The 13710-nt window shown below is 44.9% G+C and overlaps 1 protein-coding gene across 2 annotated transcripts; it reads right to left on the minus strand.

The window, feature by feature from the left end:
* Nucleotides 1-452: 452 nt before the first annotated feature.
* Nucleotides 453-12146, minus strand: LOC133116164 (cyclin-Y-like protein 1). 2 transcript variants are annotated; one of them, XM_061225435.1, is made up of 10 exons: nucleotides 10970-12146; nucleotides 7623-7697; nucleotides 7494-7528; nucleotides 6859-6959; nucleotides 6132-6167; nucleotides 5708-5759; nucleotides 4666-4833; nucleotides 3117-3283; nucleotides 1235-1397; nucleotides 453-849 (listed from the first exon to the last, which is right to left on the minus strand). In XM_061225435.1, exons 1-10 carry the CDS (start codon nucleotides 11121-11123, stop codon nucleotides 733-735), a joined length of 1068 nt encoding a protein of 355 aa, XP_061081419.1. In that variant the 5' UTR covers nucleotides 11124-12146; the 3' UTR covers nucleotides 453-732. The 2 variants fall into 2 exon arrangements, with proteins under 2 accessions (XP_061081419.1, XP_061081421.1); XM_061225437.1 differs by having other exon boundaries at nucleotides 4666-4785; nucleotides 10970-12145.
* Between the last annotated feature and the right edge of the window lie 1564 nt (nucleotides 12147-13710).

The following is a 13710-nucleotide window of genomic DNA, read 5'->3' on the forward strand; positions in this document are numbered from 1 at the left end:
TATAAAAAAGGGATTTGAGAGAAAGTTGTTGGTCCGTATCATTACATTTGTCACACTTTGTGAAGCCGTGTGGCTTGTGGCACGTTGCATCCAAGCTGATCTCAGATCAGTGAGCAGCACACACATGAAAGCACTGATCTGCTGCTGATCATTGACCTGAGAAGCTGAGCTGACAGTAGTCACTGTCACTGATAAATACAGGCAGATCACAAGTATTGGCACCTTTTAATATAAATGAGAAGGAAAAATAAACTTCTATTAGTACAAGAGAATGTAATTATTCTATTTTTGGATACAATATAACCCATTACCTGTGTTGTCCAGTTATACCTTTTTTCCATCATCTTCAAAAGGTGCCAATTCTGGACCTGAATGCACCTTCCAGAACATTCCATGGAGGCCATTAACGGACTCTGTCATGCATAAAGCACATCCTCACACTTCAACACGTATCAGTTATGATTAGTGTTTATTTAAAATACTCCATCTGCAAATAATTTCAGTTAATTAAAAACTGACAAATTTCACAGCTAGTAGCCTACATAGTAAGCAAAAAAAACAAAAGGGGGGAGAGAGAAAAAAAGAAAATAAAAAAAACAACCTCAAAAACAAAATCAGTCTCTCGCTCGCTCTGTTCTTCGGGGTTCCACACCGTTGGAGGAGGGGGAGGGGTGTGGGAGCGGGTTCCGGTGGCGTAACGTCTCTGGCTCGGGGTCAGAGGTCGGAGAGGACCTATGAGAGCACGGCGTGCGATTGGCGGGAGTTGAGCAGGTTGTCGGCGCTGAGGGAGCGTCTCATGGACGCTTTGCTCAGGTCCTTGTACTTGTCCTCACAGAGCCGGGAGATGGCCTGCACAGCAAGACACACACACACACACACACACACCTTTAACACACCCGATTCTCTCCTGTCCTTTCATCTCTCCATTCTCGTTCCTCCTATCTCGTTCATAGATAGATATACTTTATTGGCATGACCACGGTAGTGCTCTACATAAAGCCAACATTTTGACAATGTGTAAATTGGAAATAATACCAATACTTAATAGATAAAAATACCTTTATTTCAATTAACATTTATGACAGTAGAATTAGTCACACTCTCTCTCTCTCTGCTTGCTCTGTTCTTTCTGATGCCAGTGTAGCCTAATTTCTATCAAAGCTATTTTGTGCCCAATGTGGCTTTTGGCAGCTTTTCTGCTCCCAGTCAGAGCCCAAACCCCAGCGCCTCTCACCTCCAGCTTCTGCGCACGTTGGTTGCTGAGGGGCTCCAGAGGGAAGCTCAGGTTGTTGTCGTCGGCAAGGGAGCGCAGGTCGAAGTAGTACTTGGCGTAGACGCTGGCCGGGACGTTGATGTTGAACTGCAGCAGCTCCAGGAAGTGTCTCTCCATCTCGTTCCTGGGAGAGGAGGGGGCGGGAGGTCAGCAAGACCGCCGTCTCTCTGGAAACCCGGCTCACTTTTCACGGTCATTTCCTTCAGGGAAAGCTAAAGCTGAAGTCCCTGTATTCTCTGCAACATGGGATTACAGTGCAGGCTGCAAACGCTGCATCATTTCTGCAGCAGCCACCAGACTAACAGTGGATGTGTCGAGTTAAACAGAAAGATGTTTAAGACCATCGAGGCCGGCTTCATGACCAAGGACCTGGCTGCCTGCATCAAGGGCCTGCCCAAGTGAGAGCCACCCCCTCCTCATGCTTAAGACCCATTTTTACCAACTTGCTTTTATGCCATTTTATTTGTTTGTTTCCTTTTAATTGCTTGGTTTCTATTACATTTATATTATGCTCTCTTTATGTACTTTTGCCTTTTGTTATTCTAATTCCTAACTGGTTTTAATTGTCTCCTTTTAGTTTCATTCTGCAGACACTGTGTACTTTTGTTTGTAAGGCACTTTGTGTTTAAATAACTTTAAATAATTTAGTGCCATATGAATAAAACATATTATTATTAACAGTACTATTTAATGGCACTGTTCAGACCAGGGGTCTCAAATCTTATGTGAAAAGGCAGAAGGGCTGTGTGTGGGTAGAGGTTTTTGTTCCAGCCCAGCACTACGACACTTAATTCAACTAAATAACTAATCGTGGTCTTCACTGAAAATGTTGAGGAGAAGAATCAGGTGTCTTAGTGCTGGACTGAAACAGAACCCTGCACCCAAATCAGCCCTTTTCAGAGGACACCCCTGCTTCAGACTGACAGGAGTCAGGAGCTTGGCCCGTTAAAAACGTAACGCAGCTGAAATGATACTGGGGTTTCTTTACACCGTGCATGCGACACTATCAGTTTTCACGAGGAAATGAGGAAAAACAAAATGCCCGCTTCTCTTCTCTTATTACAGTCAATCCCACCACAACATTTCTCCGGCTGGTAGCAGAGTCTGCGTAAAAGGAACCAGCTCTGTCCTTAAACACTGGACAGAATTGTGGGACCAATGGAAACTTGAAGCATGATTTCCGGTGCTGATAAATTCAACCTTTAAAACCGAACATCATAATTTTAGGCACAAGAACGTACACGGCTTACACGCAATCCATTTACACAACTGGATAATTTTCCAAGCTTCACATGCAGCACCTCCCTATTCTCCCAGTCTCCCATATGCAGCACCTCCCTATTCGCCTAGTCTCCCACATGCAGCACCTCCCTATTCGCCTAGTCTCCCACATGCAGCACCTCCCTATTCTCCCAGTCTCCCACATGCAGCACCTCCCTAGTCTCCCAGTCTCCCATATGCAGCACCTCCCTATTCTCCTAGTCTCCCACATGCAGCACCTCCCTATTCTCCCAGTCTCCCACATGCAGCACCTCCCTAGTCTCCCAGTCTCCCATATGCAGCACCTCCCTATTCTCCTAGTCTCCCACATGCAGCACCTCCCTATTCTCCCAGTCTCCCACATGCAGCACCTCCATATTCTCCCAGTCACCCACATGCAGCATCTCCCTATCCTCCCACATGCAGCACCTCCCTATTCTCCCACATGCAGCACTTCCCTATTCTCCCACATGCAGCACCTCCCTATTCTCCCACAGCTTAGCTTCCCACACGCAGTAATGTGACAGTAATGTGGCTAGGCTAACGGGCTAGGATAAGAGGCTAACGGGCGAGGCTAACTCACATGTCCTCCACGGTGATGTCCTTGAGGATCTGGCAGTAGTCCACGTTCCACACGGCCTGGTCGTCCCACACCTTGGAGGCCAGTAAAATGGCGCCCAGCACCATGCGCTTCCAGTTACAGGGACAGATGTCCAGCTCTGCGTAGGTCAGCAGCCTCTCCAAGTACACCTGCAGGACGAACAGGCGTCCATCAGCACACCTAGGCTCACAGTCCCAACCGGCACATCCTGCCATAAAGCGTAAATGCCTTTATGCACCTCCAGCACTGGTTTTTACTGCCCTCTGGTGATCTCATTAAATATAACACGATAAGAATGCTTAATTTGTCTACTCCATAGACTGTAGTAAAAATATGGATCAAGTGCCCGTTATGTCACCCACGGACTATCCATGGGCTAGTGAAAACAGTTTTGAAAACGCGGAAGACACGTTTATGGGCGGCGCCATTTTGCATAATTTGGAAGTGTGAGAGAGTGACACAAACTGTCCACAAAGTATTACTGTAGTGACACAATCTACCGCCCCTGCCTGATCTGCTGCTGAGGATGTCCGGTCCTGGAGGGCCTCCGTGTCTACCGCTGCAGTTACGCCTTACTCGGTTATCATTTTGAAATAACTGAATAATCTATAAACGCATTCCGTTTTCTGAAACGGCGCAGCAATTTACTAACAGGATGAATGAATCTGGAAAACACTCTGACAACCATTCCAACCTCACAAACAATTTCTCAGGATTGGTTTTCATTAGGAAGGAAATTCTATTAGATGCTCACCGACCCTCAACACATTGAAACAAATAATGATGTTCTGAGGGAAGCCATTTATCTGCAACAACCATGCAAATCTCTCCCTGGAGCAGCGAGCTGTGCTCATTCAGCGAGGGACGCTTTTGGGAAATGGTTAGGATATTAAATTATTACAGCAATTAATCACAGTGACAAAAATCTAAATTATTAATTTTCGTAATCAATTAGCTAGATTAATGGTTGTGGCCTGAATGGTGCCTGCTGGGTTTCAACACTTGATGATTAACTGAAGTCATTGATTGGCTGAAGAGCCCACACACCACGTTTCCGAGGCCATAATTGGCTACTTATTCAAAGGAAAGGCAAGAGTCTGCAGATACTGTAACCCACAGGATGACCCCTAACAGAAAGAATGATGGATTAACAGATACATGTTTACAGACAGACAGCTACAAAGACAGACAGACCGCAGATACACGGATAGTCAGACAGACCGACATACAAACCGACAGACACACACACAGACAGAGAGACAGAGAGACAGAGAGACAGACAGACAGACAGACAGACAGACATACAAAGACAGACATACAAAGACAGACAGACCGCAGATACATGGATAGTCAGACAGACCGACATACAAACCGACAGAGACAGAGACAGAGACAGAGACAGAGACAGCGACAGCGACAGCGACAGCGACAGAGACAGAGACAGAGACAGAGACAGAGACAGAGACAGAGACAGAGACAGAGACAGACAGACAGACAGACAGACAGACAGACAGACAGACAGCCCCCTCACCAGGGTGACGATGGCGCACTCGGCAGTGAGCTGGGCAGCGCTGAAGAGCGTTCTGACGAAGCGGTAGATGAGTTTGTGCTCCGGGTCGGTGCGTGAGTAGTCCTCGGGGACGTGGTCTCTCTGCAGAACAAGAGCCCCGCCACTGACAGTAACCAATGGGGATCGCTTCTGATGAACGAAGTGCAACTTAGGCTCAACAGACATGCTCAGTCGTGTCCTTGGTCACATATACAAGGAAGGCACAGAGCAATGACATCAATTCCCATCCCCCCAACCCCAATGATGATTACCGCTTCAGTTTTCATACTAGTGAGACATACAATAAAATACTAATGCTTTTAAAGATTGCAAACAACACGATATGGAGAAAAGTCCAAAAAAAGAACCAAAACCAAACATCAATCTACCTCCTTTTCCCTGAAGAGGATGTTAGCAAAGTCCCTTTCAGCATCATATGACAGCTAAAAATAGCTACCCACAAGCCCTACGATTTTTTATCCTCTCAGACCAAGTTAATCATGATTGATGGGACATGCTATCATTTTGTGCTAATGCTAGAAATTTCTCCATTTGGTCTGTTCTTTGTTCATTGCTTTGCAGTCAGCAATTATAAATATGCTACAGTGGGTTTTGATGCCACAGCTGTATCCTTACCCACAATTCTATTCAATGATGACATTAATACAGATAGACATCCTTCGATATAGGCAAATAGTCACCAAAATATCATACCATCTTCAACTTCAAATTTTAAAATATATCTTTTCTTGGACATGGAATCAATCATACAATGTGAAGCTTGTCCAATGATTTAAAACGGAGGACTTATTCCCTGTTCTCCAACCAGTTTCACTGTGTTGGTTTGCGGAGACCAGCACTCTGCAAACAAACTGCTGTTCAACACATCAGCGCACCCTCCACACCAAATTACTCTGATGGATCAAATGAAATCGGTGGGCCACTCATAGGACGTGAAATGTCTGGCCAATCACGGCGCTGTGTGATTCCCTGCCCCCCCCCCAGCTCGCTCTCCCTCGCTCACCGATAAGGGGTGTATCTTCTCATCGAAAATGTCCAGCGACCTGTCCGAGTCCCTGAAGGAGAGGAGAACAGCACTAATCAAACTCAGACACAGGCACAGAGAAGCACGCAACCCTCACACACACACACTCTCACATACACCCCTCACACACCAACGATGTCAGCACCCGGGACCGTTTGCACATAGGCTGTTCCAGTGAGGACAGACAAGCCATAAAAATAGCTCCAAACTTCTGCGCTTCTCGTGGGCGCAGTTCTACACTTCAAAAGGCTGCATCCATCTGGAGCAGGAAGTGGAAATTCATACAGGGCTGGGACACAGACGTATATTTCACTGAAACCGCCCTTGGTGAAGCCGCGTAAATCCCCCTGTCACAGCCTCACACTTGCGCTCCGGTTTCAGAAGATGAGGAACCTGCACGTACCTGTTCTTTATGTGGTAGTATATTGCGAAGGTGACGCTGGGGAGGAAAAAAAGAGAAAAAAGAGGACATGGATCGTCAATCAAACCATTTTTTTTTCAAGCGCCGTTTTATATTAAAAAAACATGGTTATAAAAAAGCACGGACAGCCGGAGAAGACTGATGAGCACCGATCCCTCTGTAGCCAAAGTCATTTCTACCTCTCTCACTCAGTTCAGACACATACAGTAAACCCTTCCAGGTTTTACTCTGTAAACTTATCCAACTAACTCAGTAATCCTGCATTGTGATACACCCTCTGACTGGCCAACTGTCTCTTTACTTTGGTCTCCTAAAATGGAGGGACGATGTATAAAAAGGGATTCTATTCGGATATGGCTGTAAAAAACTATCAAATTAAAGGTGAAGGTGCATTTTAACCTCATACTCATTGTTTCATTTCAAATCCAATGTCATTTCAAGTCCAAATACTTATGGACTGCACTGCACGTGCAAGACAAATTTGATGGTCATTTGGAGAAGGGAAACCTTTGGAGAATGGAAACTTTTCTCTGCAGATTATGTTCTCCAAGATTTGGCAAATGCATTCAAAAAAGAATTAAAAAAGACAATAATACCGGTTTTTGCAATGGCCCCATCACAAAGTGGGAGCCAGGAGTGGAACAGAACAAAAACAGTTGATGGTGGAAACGGTCATGGTGGAGGAACGGTCACGGTGAAAGACGCTCACCACTTGATGGTGCTCTTCAGGTTGGGCTGGCTGACCGTGCTGTCGTCGATGAAAATGGTCGAACAGGAGCTGTACTTCTTAGAGAGGACACCGGGCGAGAACTGTGACACACAGAGGGACAGTTAGGGTTTGGGACAGATATTCTATACTCCCTGTGTTTCACATACAGAGACACACAAAGACCGTCAGGGTTTAGAATAGAGCGTACACACATTCTGTATGTCAGACACAAAGAGAGACAATCCAAAGACTGTTTGAGATAGAGACACACACTGCTAAGACCATTAGGGTTAGGGTCTGAGACCCTTAGGTCAGGGATAGAGACTCTACATTCTGTGTGTCAGACAGAGAGAGAGAGACACTCCTAAGACTGTTTGAGACAGAGAGAGACACTCCTAAGACTGTTAGGGTCATGGATAGAAACAGCGAGAGAGACACTCCTAAGACTGTTTGAGACAGAGAGAGACACTCCTAAGACTGTTAGGGTCATGGATAGAGACAGCGAGAGAGACACTCCTAAGACTGTTCGAGACAGCGAGAGACGCTCCTAAGACTGTTAGGGCCATGGACTGAGACACACTCCTATGACAGACGGGGTGACTGAACCTCAGAGACACGGGACTCGATTTACTCACGTGGTTTATGTGATTGCTTTTCCTTTTGTCCCGCACTGCGAGAAATGAGAGGGAAAACAGTGTCAGTACAGATCTGGCGGTTTTAAGTTTAAATGCCAACGCGTCGCTGAAGCTCGCCGTGGGACTCACCGTCCGTCTGGGATTTGCTGAGGAAGATGGTGCTGGCACGGGCGTGGTCCGAGGGGTTGGATTCGTGCGCCAAATCTGAAAGAGAAATAACAGCGCGCTGTTCAAAGCCGCTTAACTCTTTGTAATTATGCTTTTATTTGTCAGCTCAGCAGAGCAGACAGCCCCCCCCCCAGGGAAACTGCATAGTTTACAACTGCTGCCTTTTCACAGCTGCGTCTTCAGTGAAGTAGCTCAGCATAAGCCTTCGGGTTACAAACACAGCTCAGCGCGCTGCTGCCTGGTAATTCAGACACATCAGGACTCTATGAATCAGTTTTGAGATGGTCAACGGATAGGCATGCGTGGATTTTGTATGACCAAACAAAGGCATATGTTAGGAACATACCCATCGGACACACCCCCTGGGACACCTGGACCAATCCAGAATAAGAACAATTCTCCACCAACTGGCAGTACACACACAGGACTACAGTCCTGCTCTCCCACATCGGAGAATCTCATCTTAACTAAGTTTTCTGAAACACACACCCAAACAAGGGAGCTTCCCCTCCTAGGGAAATCACCCTGACGCAACCCCACAAATGGGCACCGGGCCTGGGTATGCCAAGTAACCGTGGTCCGAGGCTTCGGCCCTATTGTGCCAGTGGCCTGGCTGACATCAGCTGCTTCCACTAAACAGCCTTTATGCTGCAGCCTGCATTGGTGCTCAGCCAGAACACGGGGTTCAAATATCCCTGACTGTACAAGGCAACTTCCCCCAACACTACACCTTTAATACTACGGCTTTTTACGGAAATTCTGCTGCTCTTCACTGAAACAAAGTGCTATCGCCTTCACTTAAGCCCATGGTACTTTCCATCCTTCAGTGATGCCTGGAAGGCAGTAGATCCAGCTCAGCCAATCACAGATTGCATGTACATACTTCTTGACAGGCACCGTTTCTTTAATGTATTTTTTGCTAAACCTGTCGTTATCACTTTTCTAGTTCTACAAGCTGCTGCCTTCCAGGCCTCACTGAGGGAAGGAAAGCCCCTTGGGCGTCACTTAATGCCCAGGGTGTCATACAAAAGCATTCAGACAAGTTTTAAGGAATTTGTTTCTCCATAGCAACACATTTTGAAGGAATTATTTTTTCAGATCAACACATTCTGCTCCTCACAATGGCCAGAAGGTAAACTAACGAAAGACTCAATGGGGTTGGTGAAAGGAGTTTGCCACTGATTTACATACCACTCGCTTAAAAAGGGTCAAATAGGATCTGGTCCCCAACAATATCCCTAGGGTTCATCCTGAAGAGTCCCCTGAGAGGAATTTGTCCCACTGCTATACTCATTACCCCCTCTACTTCTATGATTTCAGAACCATGTGGGATTATAGACATAGCACAGGTATCAGCTACTGCCCTGCCAACACACACACGCACACACACACACACAAATACACTCACACCTCCAAACACAATGGTAAAGGTGTAAAATTGTGTTACATTTGAGAATCAGGGCAGGATTCACAGTACAGCACACCTTCAAGTACTGGTGGATCAGTGGGCTGGAAACACATCTACAACCTGCAGCCAGAATTGCCAGCCATAAAGACAAGTCATTTCCTATTGCAGTGCCACAAGTCTTCAAACCAACTGTTCCATCATTTCTGCTCCACTATATAAAATATCACAAGAAATACAGTATCTTTAGGCCACCTGTCAAAGTTCAGCTCCAATCATGTCATGTGAACAGAAACTGTTCAACAACTACAGGAATACAAAAAGATTGGCTCCTGCAAGCCATGTTCTGACTCCTGCTACTAACCAATACCACCATCACACTCAGATCACAATAACCTTCTGCAGCTTCATATTCTCCGGTCAAACGCAATGTTAATTTGAGCAGAAAGTGATAATCCATCCACTAAACACCAGTCACAAGGCTCAGAAAAATGGCGCATGGAAAGCCAGACACATAGAATACATTCCACTGGAGCTGCTTGGCCACCAAATAAAGCTTTCCTGACAGCAAGAGTGAATAATGATCATTTGGTTGGTTTCTCTGGAAATGTAGCAATCTCCTGAAAGCACAATAGAGCCACTGCAATATCATTGCTGTGCATGTCTGTATAAGAATATCTTGCACACGCATCCGGTGTCAATGTCACCATTTGTAATAGCAAATAGTCTTTTTACAAAAACAGAGATTTTACTGGAAAGTTAAGCCGAAACCTGAAGGACGCAACATAAACGTCCATCCTCCACTGGTCAGCCTGGTGTCTGTAGGATAAAATGGTTATAGGGAGGCAATGGGGAATAGGTACACAAGCAGTGCACCTATTGTTTATGTACTGACTACATAAACAACAGGTAGATGTCCAGGTACATATAGCGGTTGGTCAGATTATATAGGCCATGGTCTTGAAAAGGAAGCATACAGTCCAACTGACAGTTCAGAAAAGAAAGCCAACAGATCTAGAGGTTGGATTTATAGAAACGAGGTGTCTGTGTGCATGTGCCTGTTGCATGTAACTGTTGTCCAATAGAATATCATCCTCAGACAAACCCAGGTGCCCACCTTGTGCAGGTAGAGGCGCGGGTGGCCACACACCCCCGAACGTCACGTACAGGCACGCAGTGGCACTGATCAATCCGAGCCGCTGGCCTTACACTGCAGTGGAACTAAATGGATTATGGATGGAGTAGGCTGCACATTAAGGTGAAGCTATTTTAGTGGGTAGCTTTGCGGACTTTTACGGGGACAAATGCCACCAACAAAACCAAAGCTGGTAACGTCCGTGGACAGACCTGAATTGGCAGCGAGTTCAGTACTGGGCGCAAGCCCCATTGGCTCATTATAGTAAACCCATGTTCAAAAGAAGCTTATGTAATATATAGGATTGGTGCCAGCTCATAAGCTTCTGAGTTTATTAAAAACCGGCGAAATGTGGCGGTGAAAATGTCAAGAAAAATAGGGGGTCCGATGGAACTTGGGACGTTCCCATGTCCCAACCTTTGACCTCCTATAATGTTGAGGGCACAATTTTAGTCCCGAGTGGTGAATGGAGGACCAGCTGTGACGCTAGCAGTAAACACCATTGTCCAATATTTAGTATGCGGTACAGTAGCAGTTAAAGGTCAAAACTACCATTTACGTTTACGATATGCAGCTGTGGGCCTCGGAGACTGGCTCACCCCCCGAGGAGAGGTGAGCAAACCTGTAGAGGAAACTGGACTGGGGGCAGCAATTTACACTTCTCGCAAATCTCCGGTCTCCTTTGAAGGGCCATTAATCACGAACCACCCACTGGTTCGCTAACAATCGGAGGAACTAAACAACTCCATGTCTGGTGAGTGAACCTACCGTCTGGCACTTCTCTGTCGCTGATGTGCTGCAGGTAGGGGCCGGTGTCCTCGCTCAGGTCGGTGTTGGCTTGGTAATCTTCTACGGAGTCTGACTGCCGTGGGAGCTTCGGGCTCCCGCCCGGAGACATACAGCAAGATACCGTGTTCCCCATTTCTGAACCGACTAACCTGACCAAACACTGTTGAGCTAGTGTCCTGTCCTGCGAGTGTGCAGAACCCTCTCCACAACCGATTAAGGAATTACTATTTTTTCAAGATTGCATCAACCATGAAGGTGACAGTATTCCTTTCAGTTAATACATAAGGCTCAATCTTACGAATGGGGGTATTCAAATACATTAAGGGTTATAAGCTATCAGTGACCTTTTATATTCTAAAACGTGCATGCCTGTGTGCATCTCAGGGTTTTCTTACAAGCTCGGGCGACGTGCTAGAATTACTGCGATCTGATCTGGTTGCTGATCGATGTTTGTTCGAGTATGCTGTGACTCGCCTCAAAATCAGAACAAGGCGACTAGACAAGCAATACCGTTGATCTCTGTCAGTTTAAAACTATGCGAAAGTGCAGCTAATACTGATAATTCGCCCATTCTGCACCTAGCTCGTTAGCTAGTCAGCCAACTAGCTACATTATTTAAAAACAAGCCAACAAGCACACTCCAGTCAACTTGGCTGGCTAGCAGGCTAGCTAGCTAACGTTAGCCGTTGCTCCGAACATTACCTTAAAGGAATCTGGAATCTCCGTTGGCAGTCCAACAAATTCCAGTAAAATAAAAAATAAAAAACTTAAGAAGTTTCTAACACACTACCACCAATATCTGGGTTGACTCTGGGTTTTCTATTCCTCAGAGGCAGTAAGCCGGCTACCTAGCAAGCTAGCTGACTAGAGCTCTAACGTTACTCTTCCACCAATAGCCGGGATCAAACATCCACTCTATGGCGAGGCTTTTTGGCCTAGTTAGCTAACAGAAACGTAGTGGTCCCTTCTTTGCGATCCGGAGACTTCGAATCCAAAGAGCAATTATTTACTCCGTCTGGATCTATCGAAACTCAGCTGTACTTTCCCCGCTGTGGTGTTGAGGGTCCCCCGTTATCCCCTCCACCCCGCCAGCCAATTCTGCGATCCTCTCCCATTCACCAGCTCCATCTGTTCCGCGAACACCGCTACTCGGCAAGTGAACAACACCCGCCTACCATACAATTTCGTCATGCCTTATTGGTCGTTAAAACCAAAATAAAACCAAATACTCGTAACCTATTGGTCAGTATATATGCCATTTCAAAACATTGCCGCAAGGAGCAAGGCTCCTGATTGCCCGCCCACTTACTAGGGGTGTAAATCTCTGACCTAACCGCTATTCGATTACGATTCTTTAGGAAACGTATAATTTCACCAATATTCGATTACGATTCTTTAGGAAACGTATCATTTCACCACTATTCACCACTATTTCACCACTTCCCAGCAAATTAGCACATATCCTTTTGAAAGTGTCAAGATAATCGATTATGATTGATGCTAACATTCCAATTCGATGAAGTTGAATCATCGCCTTAATGCATTTGCACACCTACCTACCCACTTTGTCTTTCTTCTTCAAAACATGCATTGTAAATTTTCTTTGGACTTTTTCATCATATAACAAAGGTGCTGCTTAAGACATATAAAGTCAGTAAACAGAATAATATTTTTGTCTAAAAACTAGAACCCTTTTTCTTGTATTTATTTTCTTCATAACCTGGCTGTGTTAAAGGTTTACCACATGTTGATGTGCAATATCAAGACATAATCTTCTTTAAGGTCATTTAATTGTCATTAGTTCAATACAAATAATTAAATCAATAAAATTTGGTTGGTTTATCTCATGGCATATGCAATCTGAGAAAGAAAAGAAAGAATTAACAGCACAAAATGTAAAAGTTACTTGTATTCATAATTGTGTTTTTTTTTTCTTTCATTAAATGTATATCTTCATAATAGGGCCGATTGGACACATAAGCTAAAACTGAAATAATACTAAAATAAAACAGGAAGAGAACTATCCCCTTAACCATGTTCACCATAGGAAGTGCACCGCTTAGGTATTTGGTTGTGAATGTGGAATGGAAACATTTCATGTTAAGTCAGTAATTCATTCCATCCAGAGACTTAATTGGGCAGTCCGGCAAACAGGATATGAGAGCATGTCAAGGATGTCCGGTTTAAGGGGACAGCTGCTGTGGAATTACTTGTAGTGTATTTCTGTGCTTTAGACCACAAACCCCCTAATGCCATGAAACCCACTATTCCAAAGCCAGAAACATCTTTAGCAAACATATATGTAATAAAAATAAAATGACAGTCCTGTATATAAAACTGAAACTGAACCAAAAAAAAGAAACCATCCATTTAAAGATGAATATAGACTAAACATATTGCCTAATTAAAAAAGTTATTATATATATATTTCAATTCATGCCAGACGGCTGCCTTAGAATGAGGTCAGCGATTTAGTTCAAGTTCAGAGAGCTCATCTACGCAAAAACAGCATGAGGACAAAATGGAATGTTGCATACAGTAGACTACTGCAGGCCTCATTAGGACACCACTGTTAGATCAGCTGAAATTCAGTCAGGGTCGGAAGTATGAAGCAAGACTCAAGTTTCATTTGCGTTTCCTTGGTTTGATTGATGATTTGTTAAAAATATCATCTGGGATGGAATGTAGGCCTATTGATTCTTTTAGCCATTGTCAATGGT

Source organism: Conger conger, chromosome 17 (assembly GCF_963514075.1).
Source record: "Conger conger chromosome 17, fConCon1.1, whole genome shotgun sequence".
NCBI classification, from domain to species: domain Eukaryota; kingdom Metazoa; phylum Chordata; class Actinopteri; order Anguilliformes; family Congridae; genus Conger; species Conger conger.